The sequence below is a fragment of the Aedes aegypti genome, chromosome 1 (genome assembly GCF_002204515.2).
Source record: "Aedes aegypti strain LVP_AGWG chromosome 1, AaegL5.0 Primary Assembly, whole genome shotgun sequence".
NCBI lineage: Eukaryota > Metazoa > Arthropoda > Insecta > Diptera > Culicidae > Aedes > Aedes aegypti.
Window position 1 is genome coordinate 75,457,302 of NC_035107.1, and position 20,415 is coordinate 75,477,716.

Here is a 20,415-nt window from a genome sequence, read left to right on the forward strand (position 1 = left end):
AAGAAGTTCTTTCTTATAGCGAAGAACGATCCTTTGAGAGTTTTCTCCAGGAAGTTTCTTCGTGAAAATGCTTTTGGTTTCTTGGTATAAAAGTTTTTTTCAGGAATTTTCCTTGGGAAGCTCTTTAAGGAAATTCATCCGGGAAATTTCTTCCGGAAGTTCCTTCGAGAAGTTCATTCAGGAAGCTTTTTCAGGAAGTTCCTTCGGGAAGCTCTTTCAGGAAGTTCCTTTGAGGAATTTCTTCGGAAAGTTTCTTCAGGAAGCTCCTTCGGGAAGTTCATTCGAAATCATCTATGGATTTCTCCTTTTCGAGAAACGGAACAATTGGAGAAATTGTCCAGGCAATTCTAGGAGAACTTTCCTTCGAGAACGGTGGAAAAATTCCAGGTGGAAATTTTTGAAGAGTATTTACGGAGTATGTCTTGATGAATTCTTAGAAAACTTTCTAAAGTATTCCTGGAAGAATTTTTGAAATAATTATAGTTGAAATTCACTGACGAATGGTTGAGAGATTCCTGAAGGAAAGTTGAATGGAATACCTAGAGTTCATTAAAAAAATTTCCTCGAACACCCAGGTAAATTTATGATGGTGCTTCAAGTGGAATGAAAGGAATGGATTTCCCGAAGAAAAATCAGAAGGAATTCCAGAAAAAAAAGGGATAATAACCTTCCGAGGTAATATGTTATTTGTAATTCATAACATTTCATGTAAAACTTTCTTATTCTGATGAAGTAACATAACAAATATCAAAACTTAGCTTGACAGGTTTGCTAGGGATTTTTACAAATTCAGACTTTTAAAAAGTCATCAAAACTTGAGAACAAAAGAAATGATTAGAGATCATTGAAGGTATTGTAGAATATCATGTTAAAAGTTAATTAAAAATTATGGACTGAAGCATAGATGTACCTTCAAATTTACTTTCTCAGCCTAGGCTTACGTAAACGGGTAATATTGAAGAGAAAAGCATTAAGGGGGCAGGATCCGTCATTGATTTCTAAAAGCAGTTTTTCGTTCAAAAACAAGAAAATGTGTTCACTGTATTCTGTTCTCCAAACGAAATACAGTGAACACATTTTCGTCGAATAATTTTTAGTTTTGAACAGAAAAAGCTGCCTTTGAATTTTCGATGATGATGATGATTACGATGACGGAGCGTTGAACGATAAAACTTTGCAACTTGATAAACAACTTTCTTTGTTAATTGGTCTTTGCATGAAAATAATTACTCTTGAATTCTCTTTTTCATGACGTTTTTTATGATATAAGTGAGAAAAAATGTCATTGTTTTTCATTGAAATTTAGTGGATTTCATCAAATTTTACGTACATTTCGGGAATCCCGGGAAACGGGAAATCCCGAAATTTGTCAAATCCCGGGATTTTTTGTCCCGGGATGAACACTCTAACCCCAACCTAATTTTAGTTCGACCGAACTACAATTTGATTGAAGTTGCTTTGTTTACATTTTGATCACCAACAAACACGGAAACGACTATGATGGAAAGTTCGAGAATATTCAAGGAATTGGTAAGAACAATTTTCCAGAAAACTCCAAAATATTCTTTGAAATAACGGTTGTAGTGCTCTACAATTTCAATTGCAATGTTTTAGCATTCACATTGACTGTTGTAGTGTCTTTAAACTGTTGTTGTAGCGCTCAATGAAACATTTCAAAGCGTTACTGGCAGACTAACAACTCTGGAATTTTAAATATATATCTGTAACACGTTTTGTTCGACGTGTTCTGCTTGATGACGATATCTTTCTCATTGATAACCGCCATTCAATCTCTACAAATAAACTCTGACCAAATGCAGGGATCCTTATCTACAACTTCAACATCGATGCCACATATCTGGCACCATTTAATGTCCAATGCCTGGAAAATCATGTATTAGAGTACAAACGCATGAATTTCATAGCGCTTCGACTGGACATTATCTGAAACCAAATCAGTTTTGAATTGGTGAATATTCATTACACGCTGCATATTGAATGTCACGAAAATACCACAATTGAAATTATCATTTTGTTTATCACTGACCAAAGAGCTCAGTGTCCATATCTTGAGCAATAAATGCGTAGCAGATTGGCCACGATGCTCCGAAAAATATTTCAAAGATTTCTTGAACTTTTCGAAATAGAATTCCTTTCTGATTTTTAGCATCTTTTCAGAGTCCAACTAGTGAAAAATTGAATGAACGTTGTCAATCATCACCAGAGAATAGTGACCATTGCTGGGTACTGGAATTTACACCAAGTCACTTTCCAACAAACTTTGCATTTGATTTAGGTCAGGGTTATTTGTAGTCTCCCGGAACAATAACCTGGACTCGAGTATGGTCAAACAATTGACGTGCTTAGAATGAAACTTAGATAAACAGACCTTCATTTCCGCATCTGAAGCAGCAACATACAATTGTTCGTCGTTGTAAAATAATTTGAAATCCATGCCAAGGATATGAAGATCATGTGATTGGCCTTTAAAAATGTCAATCTGAAATTTGCCGGAAGTATTTCAGATTCATTTCCTTTTGCATTTACATCATTTCTTCAGGACAATGATGTTGCCTTAGAATGTTTTTTTTCTTTCTCTACTGTTTCAATTTCCGTCGCAATTAGGGTGCTTACAACATCAGACGGATGCAATTTTGGCATCAAACAAGAGAATGAACTTTCCATCATATTGTCCTCGTTGTCATGTCACTTCTATTGGCCCCCCACTAAAAGCTCCGTTCCTATATCCAAGCCAGCGGATCGGTACACGCGCTTATCAGTTAAGACAGCTTTCGGGAACATCCACTTCAACACATACGTTTGTTTGCAGAATTCGATCAAGCTCGCTTTCTGTTGCGCCGTCTTGAAAACTTGTTTCGCCATTGTTGCACTTCGAGAACACAGCCAAATGTCCGCGCACTTTCGGGGTAGAAACACCCGTTTTTGGCCATACGCCAGCTGTAGCCATAGTGAATTATACACCGTTTTACATAGTCAATCAGCATGAAACCTGTGAAAATACTGAATATTAAGATGAGAAACAGACAACGTCCCAGAGGAGATGTTATGTCAAGAAGTAAAGGATAATGGTTATAATTTTATTAACATAACCCGACTTAGACAAACATGCTACTTAATGATCACAAAATAGCTTAAGTTTATGCTCAAATAATAATCCATCGAGCACGTGGCATTATTGCTGTTGTAATGTTCTAATCTGAAATAATCACATCCATACATACTGTTGTAGTGATCCTTATGTTGTGAAAGAAGATTCTATCAATTTGAAAGAAGAATATAATCGAAAATTCTCGAACATTGAATAGCGGTTATGGTATTCTATGATTCACTGTCATCTTTCGAAATCACAGTTGTACTGAAGGGACCATCGACTCATGGAACGGGAATGCTTCGGATAGCTGTCTTAGGGACCAGCACATTAAGCATAATATTTTGTTTTTAGTGTGCCTCCGTGAGTCTAATTCGACTCATGGAAGTATGACTGTAAATAAACGCTGAAACTCAGATATTTAACGTACTAACAGTTGTTGTTGAATTCGTTTTTGAACAAAGATTGTAACTGGCGAAACCTGTTATGGATTACATATAGGTACGATCCCAATCCGATTCAAGTTCGACCGACCCAAAATTTTCCATTGTAATGTTCCACCATTCGAATTGACTGCTGCAGTGCTCTCAAATTGCTGTTGTGGCGCTCATAGAAACTTTTCAATGAAACATTTCAAAGTGTTACTGACAGACAGACAACACTGGGATTTTATATCGATGATAATAGGCTACTCTTTTGACTTATACGTCTAAAAGTTAAAATTATTGATACAAAGTTGAGAAAATTTCAATCACAATCATTCCATTCTTCTAATGAAAGGCTTTTGTTTTTTTGGCGCAGTAATATATTTTTCTACAAACATTTATTCGGCAAAACTTGTTTATGCCAGATCGTTCATTTAGGCAAACGTACATATGCCAAACAGTCTATCAACAATGATCATAAATGTATGTGAAACGAGCCGTTTTTACTGATTGAAATTACCTACATCCATTAGGTATGACATACTGCTTCCAACTAAGTACGAATATAATAAGGTAATGCCCAAGGACATCAGTATTGTGTCATGCCTTGCCCTAAAGTCTGAGCTAGAACTATTTTGCTATAAAAACCCACCAGTTCGGCACATAACCCCCGCAGACCATAATGCATCTCACCGTTTAACGACTCACATTAAGTACACCTCACTATGATCTCTGCGGACATTGTTTCGTCACTTTGTCCAAATTCAAGAGCAAGGCAGAGCACTAACCGCATCACACCGCATCGCCGTCCTCATGTCACATATTTCAGTAGCATTATTGTCCCCTCCGCGTGCAATCAATCAAACCTACACGATCATACAGCTACCATATGAAGCGGCAGTCCATGGCGTTGTAATGGCATTGACCTTACCACATTATTCATCCGTTCGTTCGCCCGTCCGTCCGTCCGTCCCTGTCACACCTCCCCATCGTATAATCGGTTTAATGTGTTTGGTACTCATCCTCGCGGTTTAGAGCTAATATAGCGTGCATTAAGTGTATGTGTTTCGTAATAGAGATAATGAACAGGGTCACCGGCAGAGAGCAACCGGAGTGACCCGACCGTCCTCGACCATGGCCTAGTTTGCACCGTCACGATCACATTTCGCACTCTGTTTGGGTTCCATGTGTAAGCATCCCGGTAGATATGAGGAGTTTTTTGGGAAGATCTTGAACGAGACTAATGATAACTGTCTATGATTGCAATCGCAGCCAACCAGCCAATCCAGGCGTTCAGCTATACAATGTAGTGCTCATCCTGGTCGACATACTGGTGTTCTTCGCCAAGGCAACGTACAACATTGTGATGAGCTTGGTTCACCTGGTAGCTCCTCCGGAAGCTGACGACATCAGTCAGGATGTCGTGCTGATCACCGGAGCCGGTCACGGCATGGGAAAGTGTCTATCGCTACAGTACGCTGCCTTTGGAACGACCGTAGTCTGCGTGGACATCAATGAGAAAACCAACTCGGAAACGGTTGCGGAAATCAAGCAACGGGGAGGCAAGGCCTTCGGATATGTGTAAGTGATAGGACTCTAGGGATCCTCGAGTTCTTTTGCTAAACTTTTCAATCTCTTCAGCTGTGACGTAACGAGCCGGACGCAGATTGTTGAATTGGTTGAGAAGATCAAGCAACAAGTCGGTGTAGTCACGATCTTGGTCAACAACGCTGGAATCATGCCAACTCACCCGTTGCTGCAGCAAACCGAGCAGGAGATCACCAAGACCTTCCAGATCAACGTGATGGCTCACTTCTGGGTATTGCAGCGGATTCCGATCGTGTTCAACGAACCATTTCTAACTCTCAATCAACCTCCCTATTTTAGCTCATCCAAACCCTACTGCCGGACATGATCCAGAAGAATCGTGGACACATCGTCGCTCTGTCATCCGTCGCCGGTCTGGTGGGTTTCAAGAACCTGGTTCCCTATTGCGGAACCAAGTTCGCCGTACGTGGAATCATGGAAGCCTTGGCCGAAGAAATACGCTCGGATCCTCGCAAACCGAACATCAAGTTCACCAGCATCTACCCCTACATGGTTGACACCGGTCTGTGCAAGCGACCTCACACCCGCTTCCCGGAGCTGATGAAGATGGTTAAGCCGGAAGACGCCGCCGCTGCGATCATCGACGCCCAACGACGAGGACTGGTGGAGGCTTCCATTCCCATGTACCTGCTGTATCTGAACACCTTCATGCGCAACTTCCCGCTCAAGAACGGACAACTGCTGGGCGATTTCCTAGACACCGGCGTCAACTCGGATTTGTAGATAAGGACTTGTTACAGTTACCATTTTAGTTGTATGAGTGTGTCTAATCAGCGACGATTTGTGTGAAATAAATCTACGTGCGTTTTTGTTAACCAATATTCCTGGCAAATGAGTTCTTTCCAACGGAAACACTTGACGTCAAACCGATAAGTCTAATACTCTACGTAAATCATCACCGCCATAAAGCAACTCGAGTGCTCTTTAATCCATACCACTTGCCCGAGCTTATCCGGCCGCAAAAAAAGAACGTCGATTTCCTCGGAACCTGTACAATTACTTCGCCCGGCAGCGAGAGCCCGCAATTAGCCGCGGCGTCACAAATTAACCCTGCCGGAACGACCACAACTATGTGCGATGAGTTGGCGGATTTAAAAGCACAAGCCTATTGATGACCGGTGCGCGAGGTCGCAATAATGTGCGATCGAATGCCGTTTCCATTCCCCAGTCATAATCAACATCATCATCATCACCATCGCCATTCGATCGATCGAGCGATTTCGGTGATCGATACTTTCGGATGGTCAAGTTCAAGATGATCGGCGACTTACCGATTGTTTTGCGATCGGTATTCTTATGGGTTTTGTTTGTTTGGTGCTTTTTTCAGAGATCGTATTCGAATTAACAAATTAGCGACTATTGACCATTTACTTTTTGTTGAAGTGTAATTCACACTCCATCAATCAACGAAACGGGTTTTTTGCTGAATTTGCGACTGACTTGCAAGTGCAGTCCATTTAGCACACACAGCATGACGAGTTGAAAAATTCGACCCGAAACGAGATGTTTGTCATACGGAGCCAAGAAAGTCGTGAAGAGAACCCAGAAATTTCTGTGCTGAAACTCACGAAACATGGAATGCGCCACAAAAGATTTACTTCAATCTGCCAAATTTTTGAAGTGGCATTCTTTCTATGACAAAAATTCGGGTGAACAAACGCCGAGGTTTTGTGGTGGTTACTCCAATTTACTCACTAAGTAACCAGCTCCACGCAGTAAACAAAAAAACATTCTTGTTTTAATTATGAATCGTGGTTTACGGCCAACCAGCCGAGTGGAAGTTTAACAACTACCGAAAAGCTAAACATTACATATAATTTGCAATTGGATTAGATGGACAAATTGATGTGAAGATTTGCGAAAAAGTTACACGTCTTCTCAGTGAGAATCGAACTCACGACTCCCCGATCTCTAGTTGGGGCGCGTTAACCACTACGCCATGAGAGGACTCATGAACGCAGAAGTTAACCTGAATTCGATTTCAGCTCAATAATCACGTGGTCCTCTTTCGCAAAGTGCACCTCTTTCGGAAGAATTAGATGCCCATCCAAACACAACGCTTTCTATATATATCCAATGCCTAGCCCGAGAGCGCATTGTTTTTTAGGTATAGGAATAGCACACTACACTAGCCAGCAACTGCGCTGGCTGAGGTTTCTATTGTGTGGGCTTCCAATGGGTCGCGACGTTCTCAAACGACCGGTTACGGAACATGAGTCCGTTGCTCGATAAATACTTGTTTTAATTATGAATCGTGGTTTACGGCCAACCAGCCGAGTGGAAGTTTAACAACTATCTATATAGAAAGCGTTGTGTTTGGATGGGCATCTAATTCTTCCGAAAGAGGTGCACTTTGCGAAAGAGGACCACGTGATTATTGAGCTGAAATCGAATTCAGGTTAACTTCTGCGTTCATGAGTCCTCTCATGGCGTAGTGGTTAACGCGCCCCAACTAGAGATCGGGGAGTCGTGAGTTCGATTCTCACTGAGAAGACGTGTAACTTTTTCGCAAATCTTCACATCAATTTGTCCATCTAATCCAATTGCAAATTATATGTAATGTTTAGCTTTTCGGTAGTTGTTAAACTTCCACTCGGCTGGTTGGCCGTAAACCACGATTCATAATTAAAACAAGTATTTATCGAGCAACGGACTCATGTTCCGTAACCGGTCGTTTGAGAACGTCGCGACCCATTGGAAGCCCACACAATAGAAACCTCAGCCAGCGCAGTTGCTGGCTAGTGTAGTGTGCTATTCCTATACCTAAAAAACAATGCGCTCTCGGGCTAGGCATTGGATATATATAGAAAGCGTTGTGTTTGGATGGGCATCTAATTCTTCCGAAAGAGGTGCACTTTGCGAAAGAGGACCACGTGATTATTGAGCTGAAATCGAATTCAGGTTAACTTCTGCGTTCATGAGTCCTCTCATGGCGTAGTGGTTAACGCGCCCCAACTAGAGATCGGGGAGTCGTGAGTTCGATTCTCACTGAGAAGACGTGTAACTTTTTCGCAAATCTTCACATCAATTTGTCCATCTAATCCAATTGCAAATTATATGTAATGTTTAGCTTTTCGGTAGTTGTTAAACTTCCACTCGGCTGGTTGGCCGTAAACCACGATTCATAATTAAAACAAGTATTTATCGAGCAACGGACTCATGTTCCGTAACCGGTCGTTTGAGAACGTCGCGACCCATTGGAAGCCCACACAATAGAAACCTCAGCCAGCGCAGTTGCTGGCTAGTGTAGTGTGCTATTCCTATACCTAAAAAACAATGCGCTCTCGGGCTAGGCATTGGATATATATAGAAAGCGTTGTGTTTGGATGGGCATCTAATTCTTCCGAAAGAGGTGCACTTTGCGAAAGAGGACCACGTGATTATTGAGCTGAAATCGAATTCAGGTTAACTTCTGCGTTCATGAGTCCTCTCATGGCGTAGTGGTTAACGCGCCCCAACTAGAGATCGGGGAGTCGTGAGTTCGATTCTCACTGAGAAGACGTGTAACTTTTTCGCAAATCTTCACATCAATTTGTCCATCTAATCCAATTGCAAATTATATGTAATGTTTAGCTTTTCGGTAGTTGTTAAACTTCCACTCGGCTGGTTGGCCGTAAACCACGATTCATAATTAAAACAAGTATTTATCGAGCAACGGACTCATGTTCCGTAACCGGTCGTTTGAGAACGTCGCGACCCATTGGAAGCCCACACAATAGAAACCTCAGCCAGCGCAGTTGCTGGCTAGTGTAGTGTGCTATTCCTATACCTAAAAAACAATGCGCTCTCGGGCTAGGCATTGGATATATATAGAAAGCGTTGTGTTTGGATGGGCATCTAATTCTTCCGAAAGAGGTGCACTTTGCGAAAGAGGACCACGTGATTATTGAGCTGAAATCGAATTCAGGTTAACTTCTGCGTTCATGAGTCCTCTCATGGCGTAGTGGTTAACGCGCCCCAACTAGAGATCGGGGAGTCGTGAGTTCGATTCTCACTGAGAAGACGTGTAACTTTTTCGCAAATCTTCACATCAATTTGTCCATCTAATCCAATTGCAAATTATATGTAATGTTTAGCTTTTCGGTAGTTGTTAAACTTCCACTCGGCTGGTTGGCCGTAAACCACGATTCATAATTAAAACAAGTATTTATCGAGCAACGGACTCATGTTCCGTAACCGGTCGTTTGAGAACGTCGCGACCCATTGGAAGCCCACACAATAGAAACCTCAGCCAGCGCAGTTGCTGGCTAGTGTAGTGTGCTATTCCTATACCTAAAAAACAATGCGCTCTCGGGCTAGGCATTGGATATATATAGAAAGCGTTGTGTTTGGATGGGCATCTAATTCTTCCGAAAGAGGTGCACTTTGCGAAAGAGGACCACGTGATTATTGAGCTGAAATCGAATTCAGGTTAACTTCTGCGTTCATGAGTCCTCTCATGGCGTAGTGGTTAACGCGCCCCAACTAGAGATCGGGGAGTCGTGAGTTCGATTCTCACTGAGAAGACGTGTAACTTTTTCGCAAATCTTCACATCAATTTGTCCATCTAATCCAATTGCAAATTATATGTAATGTTTAGCTTTTCGGTAGTTGTTAAACTTCCACTCGGCTGGTTGGCCGTAAACCACGATTCATAATTAAAACAAGTATTTATCGAGCAACGGACTCATGTTCCGTAACCGGTCGTTTGAGAACGTCGCGACCCATTGGAAGCCCACACAATAGAAACCTCAGCCAGCGCAGTTGCTGGCTAGTGTAGTGTGCTATTCCTATACCTAAAAAACAATGCGCTCTCGGGCTAGGCATTGGATATATATAGAAAGCGTTGTGTTTGGATGGGCATCTAATTCTTCCGAAAGAGGTGCACTTTGCGAAAGAGGACCACGTGATTATTGAGCTGAAATCGAATTCAGGTTAACTTCTGCGTTCATGAGTCCTCTCATGGCGTAGTGGTTAACGCGCCCCAACTAGAGATCGGGGAGTCGTGAGTTCGATTCTCACTGAGAAGACGTGTAACTTTTTCGCAAATCTTCACATCAATTTGTCCATCTAATCCAATTGCAAATTATATGTAATGTTTAGCTTTTCGGTAGTTGTTAAAAAAACATTGCAAAATTGAAAAAAAATAACTTATAAATTGATTAAAATTGCGCTCTTGTGATTGAGGAACAATGGAAAAAGCGCCTACCTCATTGAAGAGTTATGTCTTCAGTAATATTATGCGGAACGCTTTGCGATCCATGCCTTATTGGATACAATTATTTACAAGGATGTTTCGGGTGATTGAACTGTTTTCCGCCCTTTGGGGGTCTTATTGCATGGAAATTATTTTAATGACCTTTTGATGTTTCCGTCAACCTTCAAAATGAGTGAATTCGTGTAATCAATGTTGCTCCTGTGCATTGCTTTTCGCCTACCACCTTGAAGATTTTTTTCATGTAAAGATAATTGCGCCCTTATGATTCAGGAACAGCAAACATTTTCGCGAATTTGTGACGATGTGTGACGAGGGGGAGGGAGGGGTCCTAGCTAGTGGACGTAGCATTTTGAATCATGTCGGTGAAAACAGGCGCTGAAAAAAATGGCATACAATTATTTTTATTGAACTTTTTTTTGTTGACTTATAGACTTGGGTTATAAAATGATGATTGAGCTTCAAAAGATTCATATGATTGAAAAAAATTTATGAAATTTTAGATTTTCTTGGTAAATACAATCAAACAAATTCTATGAATTATGTGAATATTATATTATATTCGTGTCTAATTTAATGATTTTTTGACGTTGGATAACGTCTTACGGCAACATACTGGGGTACAATTTCGAAAAACGAAAAATCGCTCGCGTCACGAAAAGTGGTTAGATTTTGACTGTTAATAACTTACTAATGCCCGGATAGATTTTCTAGATTCTTGCACCAATCGATTGGAAATCTTTCTACGAATCTACTCCAACAATGAAAACTATTGATTCTCATGGCTAAACTATTGAAAAATTGAGAAATATCGAAGCATGTCTTATTTTTCGAAGAAAAGCACATTTTTCCTGTGTATTCCTGACACAGACATCATTTAGAGATATCTTAGCCACTTTCGTCATTCGAAGGGAAACGCCCCTTTCGGTCTTCTTCTTACTTCTCTTTATTATCTCGTGTTCAGTCAAAGCCAATCAAATTCCACTTCACGCGCACGCGCACGACCGCATTTTAATTCAATCGTCTTCGGTAATCTTTTGGAGTGTTTCTGTCTAAGAATGGAATGAAAACCCAGTTCGATGGATTGTGACTACCACCAACCGTCCTTATCAGGACGACAATTTAATTTTGAAGGAGAGTTATGAGAATTTTACACCGTGAAGAGCGACATTACTGGTGAATGAATGTGATGGATTCATATTTCGGTCAGTCATTTGTCGAAACCAAATAAGCGCATAGAGAAAACTGCAAAAATGCTACCGCCGCCCGACGGGAACCTAGCTAAAACTTTGTTTGCCGTTGAAAAACTAATCATCCGAAATTTAAATTGGCAATTAAATAAATTAATTAATTAATAATAGGTGAAATATCTTAAGCCGTAACTCTTTTACGTGGAATTCATTGTTGTGGCTCTGAAAAGGGCCGTTTTGCTTGAAATTGCGTCCTAATTCAATTTAAACTCGTTCGCCACGGATACGACGAGCCAGCTAGAAGGCCTTCGGCATGATGGTGACACGCTTGGCGTGGATCGCGCACATGTTAGTACCCTCAAAGATAGGCCTCGCTCGCTTCCTGCTGGGCCATGACGCCAAGCTGTGTAATCGCAAATCGCTCTTGAAGTCCTGAGCGATTTCACGGACCAGGCGCTGGAAATACAACTTGTCGATCAGCAGCTCCGTAGAATTCTGGTAGCGACGGATCTCACGCAGAGCGACCGTTCCTGGCCGATAGCAATACGGCTTCTTGACTCCTCCGGTGGCTGGGGCGCTCTTGCGAGCGACTTTCGTGACCGGCTGCTTGCGAGGGGCTGCTTTCCAGCCATCGTCGTAGTGGTGTTCTCTGGACGGATTGAAACAAACGAATGATTGAATTTGCGCGGCTGCCGGTCCCTTTTATGACCTTCTCTTGCGAGCGAGCGAGACGAACAGTGAACAGCGAGCGAGCAAGAAGAATTCATCCATCGCGTACCGCATAAAAGCAGCCGAGCCGGCGGCCGAGCATCAGTTTTGTTACAATCGTTGCCGAAGTTAGACCGGCCTCGGAAAAGGAAGCGCCAAGCGTGACAACATCCATTGCATCATCACCAAGCCCGCCATCCGCCGTCTGGCTCGCCGTGGCGACGTCAATCGTACCTCCGGTCTCATCTACGAGGAAACCCGCGGTGTGCTGAAGTCATCCAGAATTCTGTCGGCTACACTCTGAAGTGGCAGCTGTACGCTGTACAGATTTGGAAGCTAAATCGTCCCCATCACCGACAGCAAAACTACCACTGAATTCACAAAACCTGAGCATGAAATGGCGATCGACGATATCCTCACCCAACCGTCCTTTTCAGGACGACAATTTAATTTTGAAAGAGTTTCGAAAATATTTCACGCAACATTATTGGCAATAGTCACAGCAACAGAACTGTCGGTGAATCAAAAATAATAGTTTTGGTGAAATTTTTAGTGATTTGCGGTAAACATTTTACCAAAATCAGTAAAATTCCAACAATATCTACAAATTTTGTTTACCGAATGTTCCGCTGCTGAGTTATTATCAAAATTCGTAACTCACCCTTAGTGTGTGGACAAGAAAACCAGCATCAATAATTTACAATCATTAAGGTGAAGAAGAATCGAAGCCAAACCTCAAATTTTCAAGAGCACGGATCTGGAGAACCGAAAACCCGTTTGAGCTGAAAACTTAATCGATTGGTCACCACTAGCGAGTGACCAATCGATTAAGTTTTCAGCTTAAACGTATGTTTGGTTCTCCAGATCCGTGCTCTTGAAAATTTGAGGTTTGGCTTCGATTCATCTTCACCTTAAGCTGCTGCAAATCCAGTGTCCGGTTTGTGAAATCGCTGGCTACGAGATGGCTGAAGAAAATCAGCTCAAGCCGCTTGTTCAAGCGCCCATCATCATCGCCACCGCAAATCTTATCGGGCGAGGAGGATTTCAACCTGTTCGCTGGCAAAATGTGTCCGCGTTACTCGATTCTCACAGTTCAATCGGCCCTTTTCAGTGCCAACAAATGTGTCCTAAAGAGTTATTTGTGTAATATTTGCTAATGTGTTTACCATATTCTTACATTTATTCATCTCGTAGCATCATACAATATCTGATTAGTTATGAATAATTGACAAAACGACAAATCAAGAATGTTTCCGAGTCGTGCTGTCGGAATGCAATAAATATATTTTCTATTGTTAAGGAATGATTCAAATATTACATAACCCAAAATGTGCCAGTTCTAGACCCCTCCTTCCCCACGTAACAACTTTTGTATGGAAGATTTAAATTGTGTATAAGGGCTGTAACACTATGGAAGACCCTCTCCCTCCCCCTGTGACGGAACGATATATTTGAACGATAAGGCCTGATGTCGTCACTGCGTTCGCATGTTTTCCAATCTCCGTTGTGATGCGCCGTCATTGCCAAAGCCAAGATAAAATTTTCCTCAGTACCGCCAGATGCAATTTCTTCTTAGCAGACGCAAAAGTTATCTTCTTTTTTTGACGTTGGATAACGTCTTACGGCTACATACTGGGGTACAATTTCGAAAAACTAAAAATCGCTCGCGTCACGAAAAGTGGTTAGATTTTGACTGTTAATAACTTACTAACGCCCGCATGGATTTTCAAGATTCTTGCGCCAATCGATTGTAAATCTTTCTACGAATCTACTGCAATAATGAAAACTATTGATTTTCATGACTGAACTATTGAAAAATAGGTAAATATCGAGGCATGTCTTATTTTTCATAGAAAAGCACATTTTTCTTGCTGTTATAAGGTTTTGACGTTTTGTAGTTTACATGTACCGTAATCCGGGGTAACATTGATCATTTTTTTGAGAATTTCTTAAATTTTTCATTTCACAATACAAATGTTACAAGTTTTATATTTTTTAAACAAGTACTGGCACCCACCGCTCCTAACTATATACTTTAATTTGTTTTTCGAAAGATTAAAGCATGCTTAAATAAATGTTTTAAGTGATTTTTTGATTCAGGTGATATGGGGTAACATTGATCACCCAAGTAAACAACGTTCGGTAATATTCAAAATGTCGTTACCTACTAAAATCATGTCCCCTGAAGCCAAAAATGAAGACCAAACTCTTACAAGTCATTTACTTTTTGAGTTATTTCAAAATTAAAAACAACTTGAACCGCGGAATACGCCTAAAAGTAGGCAATTTCCTAAGGAAAGTCTACATTCTTAATAGTAATTAGTTGATGTTCCCTAAATGAATAAACTTATAAAAGATTTGACAACGGAATCGTTTTCAGCGATGCCATATTTTGTAACAAACGTATTTTTCTTGATCACATAGTCTGGAAACCTCATGCGAGACATGAATTTTCGATAGTGTCAGTGAAAACGATAAAAATCATTGTTTCAAAAAGTTGATAAATTTACGCATGAACTAAACGCAATTTTAGCAAAAACCTTAATTTACATAAGCTTATGGATATAAGAAAGAGAAGCACCATTCATGATTCGAAAATGTTTCATCAATAAATATTTATTTCAACTTTTAACCAGATGAGTCATTCCGATCAATGTTACCCCGCTGATCAATGTTACCCCGGATTACGGTACCGTGATTTCGGGTGAAATTGATCATTTTTCATGGTTTTTCTTGTCTGTTTTCAATTACATATGTTCAAAATGCCAAACAACTGAATGCAGGAAAACAAGTACGACGGTCAACTTCTTTGACTCATGTGCCAAAATTTTCTAACAAATGTGTTTTACGTTGGATAACATTCCTCGTACAATTCCAAAAAACGAAAAATTGAGCATGTAATGAAAAATGGTCAGGATGGACCGCCATTTATCGATAGATTTTCAATATTTATCAATCGATCGGAAAATTACCTACGCGTTGATTCAAATGGAGAACACTAATGATTATTAGCAACAAACTATTGAAAAATCGTAAAATGTTGACCCCTTTCTTATCTAACCAATTACGTTCTAGCACATTTTTAGTTTCCGCTTCCCACTACACGGAGCCAAAAATTACGTACGAATTCTATTAGAGAACGCTTGTGAATTGCTTTCTTGACTGGGTTTCCCTCTTTTATAAGATTCTTTTGAAACACAAAACGTCCGAATAATCACAAGAAATTCTTCTCGTTGTTATTAGCGATCTTATAAATATCTCTCTTTGCTTAAATTCAAAGAGCGATTCTCTTAACGTTCAACGCTCCGTCATCGTGATCATCGTCATCATCGAAACTTTAAAAGCAGTTTTTCTGTTCAAAACTGAAAATTATTCGATGAAAATGTGTTCACTTTGTTTCGGTTGGAGAATAGAATACAGTGAACACATTTTCCTGTAAATTTTCTTGATTTTGAACGAAAAAAACTGCCTTTGAAAATCCCGAAATCAATGACGGATCCTGCCTCCTTAATACATAATAATCCTAAAGAATTCCATAATTGAAATCCATGATCTTTCATAAGAGTATCTTATGATATTATACTCATTTGTATTATGAACGCAATGATCGATGGAACTTCACAAGTTTCTTATGAGTCTCATTAGCTGCTTCTTATGTCTTTATTCCATAAGAAATTCGTATGAAATTCCTACGTTTTGATAGGAAGTTGACTCTTTTTTACAAGTGTTACTAATCATTGTCATACGCACACTTATGAATCTCTATCAGTAATATTATTCACTGAGGAAATGGAACGTATGAGGTACATAAGATTTTCTTATGGATTTTCATTCGAGAATCTTATAATATCCCATAAAAGACTTATGAAACAATACTCATAACATAAACAGATATAATTTTATAAGAAACTCTTTTTGGTAATAATATGCATTGATCGTTGGCTTTCATAAGACAATCTAATGAAGTACGATTTTTGTAAAAAAAAATCATGCCTAAATCTTATGAATTACGAGGAGCGATGTCAATAACATAATATTATAAATAGATATTCATAAGTGTGCGTATGACAATGATTAGTAACACTTGTGAAAAAACTTTCTATCAAAAAACACGAAGGAGTTTCATACGAATTTCTAATGGAATAAAGACATAAGAAGCAGCTAATGGGACTCATAAGAAAAACTTGTGAACTTCCATCGATCATTGCGTTCATAATACAAAAGAGTGTAATATCATAAGATACTCTTACGAAGGATTATAGATTTCAATTATGGAATTCTTTAGGACTATTATGTATTTAGAGAATCGCTCTTTGAATTTAATAAAAGAGAGATTTTCATAAGATCTCTAATGACATCGACAAGAACTTCTTGTGATTACCGGACGTTATGTGTTTCATAAGAATCATTCATTATGAAAGAGGGAAACCAATTCAAGAAAGCAATTCACAAGCGTTCTCTTATGAAATTCGTACGTAATTTTTGGCTCCGTGTAGAGGGAAGCGGAAACCAAAAATGTACGAGGATCTAACGTTCAACCGTAATATTTGTATCAAGAGCAAAAGTTACCGCTCATGCTTCTTCTTCCGTCGGCTGGTTCTATTGTTGAAGTGTTAATCGAACCAAACAAACAATAACACAAAATGCCCATTATAGGCCAGAATTGACATGTAACAAATAGTGTGGAAATTGATTAGATTTTTAGCAGTAGAAATCTTTCATAGGTTCGTGACGGTCTCAAACCAGGAAATAGAAGAAACTAACGTTATCCAACGTGAGTTTGGCGGTCGTATCTCGGAAACAACCTCTTACTTTTAAATAAACAAAATAAAAGTTCAATAAATTAATTAAACATCAATGCTTTAACGACTTGGAGAACATTGTTTTCCCATTTGTTAACAAGACATAAAGACAACTGTTGATATGCTACGTATTTTCCAAGGGGGAAGTATCAGCATTTGTGACGAAATGCTACGAGGGGGGAGGGGGTGTAAAAAATCGGTGAAAAAAAGCTACCGTAAAACGGGGTATCTTTGATAATGCGGGTAACTTTGATAGTGCGTAACCCACCACATACTAAACGAAATATCATAATTTCTGTTAATCGGGTAAGCAAAACGAATGCAAAACTGAAGAATATTAGTATGACACTCCATATAAAAGCTGTTTTCATTTGAATCGAGACCATTTGAGGCTTTTTACACGAATATTAAAAATTGACACAATTTTAGCATTTTTGAAACGCTTACAAACAATCTGTTCTACGATCACTATTTGATGTACTTTTGAATAGTTGGCCACTTATATTTGGCAGCCTAGTCATCATAGAACTTGAATACGGTCTCAAATCTCTTAGCGAAAAGCATTTTCACAAACTGGGACCATTTTTGTAATCTAAGACAGAAATTTCCATACAACGTTAAACGCCTATAGGTATTCAATGCCCTACAAATGTTCGTAATTCATTCAATTTTGTTCGATGCATACTCCATTATCAAAGTTACCCCAAAACAGAAAACCGACTTTCGATTATATGAAAAATTATATATCCATTCAAAATAAATCTTTTGGCAATCTATCAAAAGCAATCGATAGGTAGAATGCCAGTACTTGTATTAAAAATACAAATTAAAATTCTTTGAAACAGCATGCATAAATATTCAAGTTTTCTTCGAAAAAACTATCAAAGTTACCCCGTTTTACGGTACGTCATTTATGGACGGTCCCCAAGGTCAAACTGGGTGCATATCTCTTAGATAAGCAGATTATGAAGACCCTTCGACACCAGTATCCCAAATTCTTCAATAATCCATATCGTCAATACTGAAATCAGTGGCATTACAGTAGCTTGAAAATTAAGGTTTTGCAGGGTTAGGGTATGAAGGCCAAAAATATTCAAATATGTGTTCAGTCAGAGTGGTTCAAGTGAAAATCTTGAGTACCGACCAAAATAAACTGATCCAATAAGCGGGTTCTAGCACATTCCATGCATACACCAAAGAACTACCATAAACTTCTATCGGATTCTGGAATTGACTCAAAAAAATGCAATAATCAATCAGTTTATTGCTCTTCAACACTTGGTCTACTCTGTCTGCACAGAAATTGTTGCAATTTCTGACTATCCATCCAAATATGGAAAATGGTCAAAAATCAAAATCAAATGCATCGAATTAAGTAATATTTATAAATTGCTATTGATAGATAAGTAGAAGAATCATTCGATGTCGAAAAATCTGACAAATCTCTTGAAATGTTTTTAATTACCTCGCATTCTTTAGCGCGCTGATCATTTTCGTTGATATGGTAATAAGCACTTGGTCCACTCTGACTGCACACTTTTATCGATTTTTATTGATCATTCAAAGTAAATTTGTTGCATATCTCTTGCAATATACAGCATTTATCAAATCTGATCAAAGTGGAACGAAGGTAAGGTAATTTCACATCTAATGATAGAATAATCCAATTTTCTCAAAATTTTGTACTTGGTCCCCTCTGACTTAACGCCGACCTAATGATAGAGTGAAAATTGCGCCCACATTATTCGAAAATCATTAACATATTCTCCAACCTCTTTAATTATCAATATTAGGTGATAAAAATTGCGCCTCTGTTATTCAATAATTATGAAGAATGTTGACCCACATCCATATTTAGTAAAACCGTGTAATAGAAAATTAGCCCTTTCGATTCAAGAATTATGATATTTATGACGTTGAATAACGTCTTACGGCAACATACTGGGGTACAATTTAGAAAAACGAAAATCGCTCGCGTCACGAAAAGTGGTTAGATTTTGACTGTTAATAGCATGCTAACGCCCGGATAGGTTTTCAAGATTCTTGCATCAATCGATTGTAAATCTTTCTACGAATCGACTCCAATAATGAAAACTATTGATTTTCATGACTAAACTATTGATTAATGGGTAAATATCGAGGCATGTCTTATTTTCCATAGAAAAGCACATTTTTCTTGCTGTTATAAGGTTTTGACGAATTGAAGTTTACATGCATCATGTTGAAAATGCCAAACAACTGTATGCAGGAAAACAAGTACGACGGTCAGCCTCTTTGACTAATGTGCCAAAATTTTCTAACAAATGTGTTTTGACGCTGGATAACGTCCTTCGGCAACATATAGGGGTACAATTCCAAAAAACGAAAAGTTGAGCATGTAACGAAAAAGGGTCAGGTTTCGACCGCAATAACTCAGCCATTTATCGATAGATTTTTGATATTTATCCATCAATCGATCGGAAATTGATCTACGCGTTGATTCAAATGGAGACCACTTTTGATTATTAGCAACAAACTATTGAAAAATCGTATAATGTTGACCCCTTTCTTATCAAACCAATCACGTTCAAGCACATTTTTGGTTTTCGCTTCCCACTACACGGTGCCAAAAATTTCGTACGAATTCCATGAGAGAACGCTTGTGAATTGTTTTCTTGACTGGGTTTCCCTCTTTCATAAGATTCTTATAAAACACAAAACGTCCGATAATCACAAGAAAATCTTATCGTTGTCATTAGAGATCTTATGAAAATCTCTTTTTTCTTCAATTCAAAGAGCGATTCTCTAAATGCATAATGATCCTAAAGAATTTCATAATTGAAATCTATGATCCTTCATAAAAGTATCTTATGATATTATATTCATTTGTATTATGAACGCATTGATCGATGGAAGTTCACAAGTTTTTCTTATGAGTCTCATTAGTTGCTTCTTATGTCTTTATTCCATTAGAATTTCGTATAAAATTCCTACGTGTTTTTTGATCACAAGTGTTACTAATCATTGTCGTACGCACACTTATGAATCCCTATCGATAATATTATGTTATTCACTGAGGAAATGGAACGTATGAGGTACATACGATTTTCTTATGGAATAACGACTCCAGATGTATTCTGTTTTACATTCAGGAATCTTATAATATTCCATAAAAAAAACTTATTAAATAATACTCATAGCATAAACAGATATAATTTCATAAGAAATTCTTTTTGGTAATCATACGTATTGATCGTTGGCTTTCATAAGACAATCTAATGGAGTACGATATTCGTAAAAATTTCATACGAAAATCTTGTGAATTACGAGGAGCGATGTCAATAACATTATATTATCGAAAGAGATTCATAAGTGTGCGTATGACAATGATTAGTAACAC

The 20,415-nt window shown here is 38.9% G+C and overlaps 1 protein-coding gene across 3 annotated transcripts in view; it reads left to right on the plus strand.

The window, feature by feature from the left end:
* LOC5569925 (short-chain dehydrogenase/reductase family 16C member 6) overlaps nucleotides 1–20,415 on the plus strand; it is a 103,796-nt gene that overhangs the window by 69,342 nt on the left and 14,039 nt on the right. For 2 of the 3 annotated variants that reach the window (XM_021840181.1, XM_021840198.1), the window contains 3 exons: nucleotides 4,807–5,115; nucleotides 5,176–5,353; nucleotides 5,422–5,963. The exons of the other annotated variant lie outside the window; for it this stretch is intronic. In XM_021840181.1, coding sequence (XP_021695873.1) covers nucleotides 4,807–5,115; nucleotides 5,176–5,353; nucleotides 5,422–5,865 — 931 coding nt within the window. In that variant the 3' untranslated portion in view covers nucleotides 5,866–5,963. Of the gene's footprint in view, nucleotides 1–4,806; nucleotides 5,116–5,175; nucleotides 5,354–5,421; nucleotides 5,964–20,415 lie in introns of those variants that run through there. 3 annotated transcript variants of the gene reach the window in all.